The sequence below is a fragment of the Gossypium raimondii genome, chromosome 10, assembly GCF_025698545.1.
Source record: "Gossypium raimondii isolate GPD5lz chromosome 10, ASM2569854v1, whole genome shotgun sequence".
Lineage (NCBI taxonomy): Eukaryota > Viridiplantae > Streptophyta > Magnoliopsida > Malvales > Malvaceae > Gossypium > Gossypium raimondii.
Genome location: NC_068574.1, coordinates 1,239,398 through 1,243,789, shown reverse-complemented (window position 1 = coordinate 1,243,789; position 4,392 = coordinate 1,239,398). Strand labels below are relative to the sequence as shown.

Below are 4,392 nucleotides of genomic sequence, written 5' to 3'. Positions count from 1 at the left end.
TAAAAGCAATGAAAAATCTTTAAAATTAATTAATTTATTAAATATGAGTTAAGGGTTCTTTTGCTTTTAATTTATCTCGGAAGATTCAAGATTATATAATCGAAGAAATTCAAGTTTCATAAATAATTATTAAATATAGCTTATTTGAGTTCATTTAATAAAGGATAATTTAAAAACATAAAGTGAAAATTTAAAATTTAGGAGGAGATTAAATTAATTAATTTCAATATTATAGTAATAAATAGGTTGACATTATCAATGAATAAATTTATTTTAATAATTTTTTGATTTTGATGTTTTAAAAAATTCAACGAGAATTTTCAAAAATGAGATAAACATGTATAATATGACAATTTTTTAAAGCATTATTTTAGTTTCTAATGCTTTTTTCAGTTTATTTATTAATTTTTCTATCTGGACAAGTACTCAAAAAAAGTGATTTTTTCGGTGATTAAAGCGATTTCAAAGTTGGGTGATCAAAATGAAAATGTAAACATGATGTTGACATGTACAGTTAATCATCGTTAATGATTCAATGGTTAGGTGATTAAAATGAAAGTGTTTTAAAAATTGAATGTCAAAATTACAAAAAAAAAAAAATAGTGGCCAAAATGAAGCATTCCAAAAATTTAGTGACTGACTGAGTAGTTTCTTCCATGGAAACCCTGATATTTCGTTCCCTTCTACACCCATCAATGGTTCTCTTAAGTTCTCACTCTCTCCATTTTTAGTCACCCCATTTCCCACTTTTTCACACCCATTTCTACTTTCATTATGTTTAGCTGTTTCTGTTTTCCAATACCCAACACCATTACTACAAGTCTTAAAAGTAGACCAAACAAGGAAAACAGCAAACAAGATAGTGATTAACCATTCAGGGAAGACATGGTTACAAACAGCCCCAACACTTACACCTAATAACATACAAGGCTCTGACAAAAGTGCTATGTCATAATCAACCAAACCCTTTTTCATACGTCCTGATTTGTCAGTTTTGGTACGCAAATTGTACATAATATTTGCAATTGACCCACCGGTGACCATAAAAGCTGAGAAAGATGAAGCAACTTTAAGGTCTAAACCAGCAACGATTGTGAGAATGGGAATAAACAAACCTCCACCACCAATGCCACCGGCACTTGATATAGAGGAAGCTATGAAACAACATATTGCTGCTAGTATTGTAGGGGTTGATAGTTTGAGTTGGCGGCCTTGGAATTTGACAAGGCGAGTTTTCCATTGGAGAGTTTTGTTGATGAAGGTGTGGATTGTGAGATCATTGAAAATGGGTTGTTGGTGATGTTGGTGGGCGTGGTATTGGGTGGTGGGGGTGATGAAGAAGAAGATGAAAATGGGAAGGGCAAGAGAAACATATCTAAGCAGATTCTGAATATTCATTTTGGGGGTCTCGTGAAGAGAAATTTGTCTTGAAGAAAAAACCCTTACGAAATTGTTCTTATATACCACGTTGCAGGTTTTAGTGTCACTATCCGACATTAGTATATTTTTCCTTTATTATGCATTCCAACCAAAAAAAAAACTACACTATTAGTAGTTAAATTACGGATAAATTTTTATTTTAGTTATTTAATTAAAAAATTTTATAATTTAATTACTAGATTATTTGAAAATTTTCATTTAAGCCATCGAACTATTTAAAAGTTTTTATTTAAGTTATTGGCTATTAACTTTTTTTTTCAAAGTTGTACCAGTGAGTTCCAAACGACAATTCAATGATTAGTACGGTAGATCAGTACCAATCGGCAAGTAGAAAAGTATACCTTAGATCCAAGTTGATCTAACAGTCAGTGTCGGAGATTAGAGGAAAAAATTGTTAGAATTTCGGTTCACAAATTTGGACGTTCAAAGTTGTTTCATGAAAAAAATTGAGTTGTAAAAGAACAAAGGAAATAGAGCTTTTGATTGGCGTAGACATTGAGAATAGAAAAAACCATATAACTTGTTTTTAAGTTTTTAATAACTCAATGACTTAAATGAAGATTTTCGAATAGTTTAGTGATCAAATTATAACTTTTTAATTAAGTGACCAAAACAAAAACTTATCAATAATTTAGTAACTAACGGTATAGTTTATCTAAAAATTATAATGATTGAAATCTTTTTACAAATAAAAATTTTAATCATTTAAAAAAATAGTTTTAGGTTAAAATATGCTTCATTAATTTGAAATTTAGTCCATGTACTCTTATTTTTAAGAATTTAGTCTCTCTACTTTTCGTATTCAAAATTTAAGTGCAATTGTTAACACTGTTAAAATTATTTTGTTAAATTTAGGTTCAGTATAACATCATTTTTTAGTTATATTTTGACGTAGTGAGTATTTATTTTATTTCAAAATGTCACACCAATAAATATAACAATATTAACAACTGGACTGGATTTTGAAATCTTAAAAGTAGAGGGACTAAATTCTTAAAAATAAATGTACAATGACTAAATTCCAAATATGTGAAGAGTACAATGACTTACGACATATTTTAAATTTTTTATTAAATAACAAATGATTGTGTTACATATAGATTATTAAGTGAGACTATAGATATAGTCTACCCACTATGTTTAAATTTAGGATTTAGTATCTATATATAATTTAATATCTACTTTTATAATATCATTTATTAGTCTAAATAGTTGACGCTCTTAATTATTTCAATTAAAATAATTAAAGATGTTAACTATTTAAATTAACTAACACGATTGTAAAAATAAATGGTTAAATTATATAAAATTAAATATAAAAATTAAATGAGAGAAATTAAAATAAAAACTCTACCATTATCTTATAAAGATGTACCATTTTAATACATCTAACTATCCATATATTTTAATCCAAAATTAACCATGTTAAAAACAAAGCCCCACTTTGGATCAAGGAGATTGTGTCTAAAATGATGCACCCATTGTACAAGTAAATATTAAAAGAATTATTATTAATAATACACGAAAAATTATTGAATATGATTAAACATATGGGTGATTAAAATATTTATAATCATTTTTAAAATGTTCAATCATCATATCTTACTCATGAAGTAAAGATTAGATCTTTCATCTTAATGTGTATTTGTGATATTTTTAAAGATTAGAATTTTTTTTTGAGAAATTGGAATTAAATTATATATTTTTATGATAGTAAAATTGTAATTTCACAGTTTTAATGGCCTACATTTTTTTTTATAATTTTTAAAGGATTAAATCAAATTTTTATCATTTTTAGAAAGTTAAAGTATAATTTTACCATTATTAATTTAAAATTTTATAAATTATAAATGGACCTAAATAAAAAATTTTCTATTTTAGGGGGTGGTGCGCTGCCAACCCCCTAGCTCCATTCCTAAACACAGTGATTAAAAGTGACTTATTGAATGTTTAAAAATCTAAACAATAAAAGTACCATAAAGGTCCCTTGTAGTAAAAATTAGATTAATCTTTGCTCCCTTTACTAAAAAATGTGCAAATTAGTCCCTGTATGTTAGATGAAAGAGTAAATTGGTCATTTCTATTAAAAGTTTCATCCATTTCTACTACTAGAAACTAGTGTGATTGACAGAATAACCAAATAGTTACACGTGATGTGCGGCACATCAAGTGCACATCATGCTAACAATATGGACTACTTTTTAATAGAAAAAATGGATGAAGTTTTTGACAGAAGGACCGAATCTAAGGTACAAAAACTAATTTATTCACTCTTGAGTAAATGGGACAAAATGCAATCTAACCCTTAATATAAAGAACTCCACAATACTTTTACCAAATTTACACAAAATGTAATCTAACCCCTAATATGTATAACAAAGCTTTAGTTGAAATGATAAAACGAGATTCTGGAAATTTTAAGGTTCCAAAATTATTTTGAGTTTAAGTCTCAGTTTTATTCAAATTTATTTTAGTTTAAATATAGATATATTTCAATTTTCAATTTGATTATATACTTCGCATTGATTTAATTAAGTTGTAGTTATTTAGGCATATTGTACTTAAAATTTTTTGCAATAATTATACAAATAGGCATTTTTTAATTTGATCCTTAATTTTTTGAATCCACATTAATTTTAAAATTGGACATTTTTTTCAATTTAGTCTTGAAGACGGGGTTACACAAATTTAAAAATAATAACTAACATCAAATGATGTAATAGAAAAAGGGAATACGAGGTTTGAAGGTATATTCTCAAGGGTAAAGTATTTGGAAGGTTAATGTATTATAGGGATTAAATTAAATTAGTCCGTCTATTATTAAATAGATTAGTTTAGTCTTTATACTATTAAAAAATTAAATAAGTTTCAGTTATAATAGAGTTAGCATTTATTATATAAAAATGTCTTGAAAATAATTTTTTCAATTGCAGTTCAATTCCAAATAAAAGA

At 26.4% G+C, this 4,392-nt stretch overlaps 1 protein-coding gene across 1 annotated transcript; it reads right to left on the bottom strand.

The window, feature by feature from the left end:
* Positions 1–462: 462 nt before the first annotated feature.
* Positions 463–1,497, bottom strand: LOC105775118 (sulfite exporter TauE/SafE family protein 5). The gene has a single exon (XM_012597649.2). It carries the CDS (start codon positions 1,495–1,497, stop codon positions 463–465), a length of 1,035 nt encoding a protein of 344 aa, XP_012453103.1.
* Between the last annotated feature and the right edge of the window lie 2,895 nt (positions 1,498–4,392).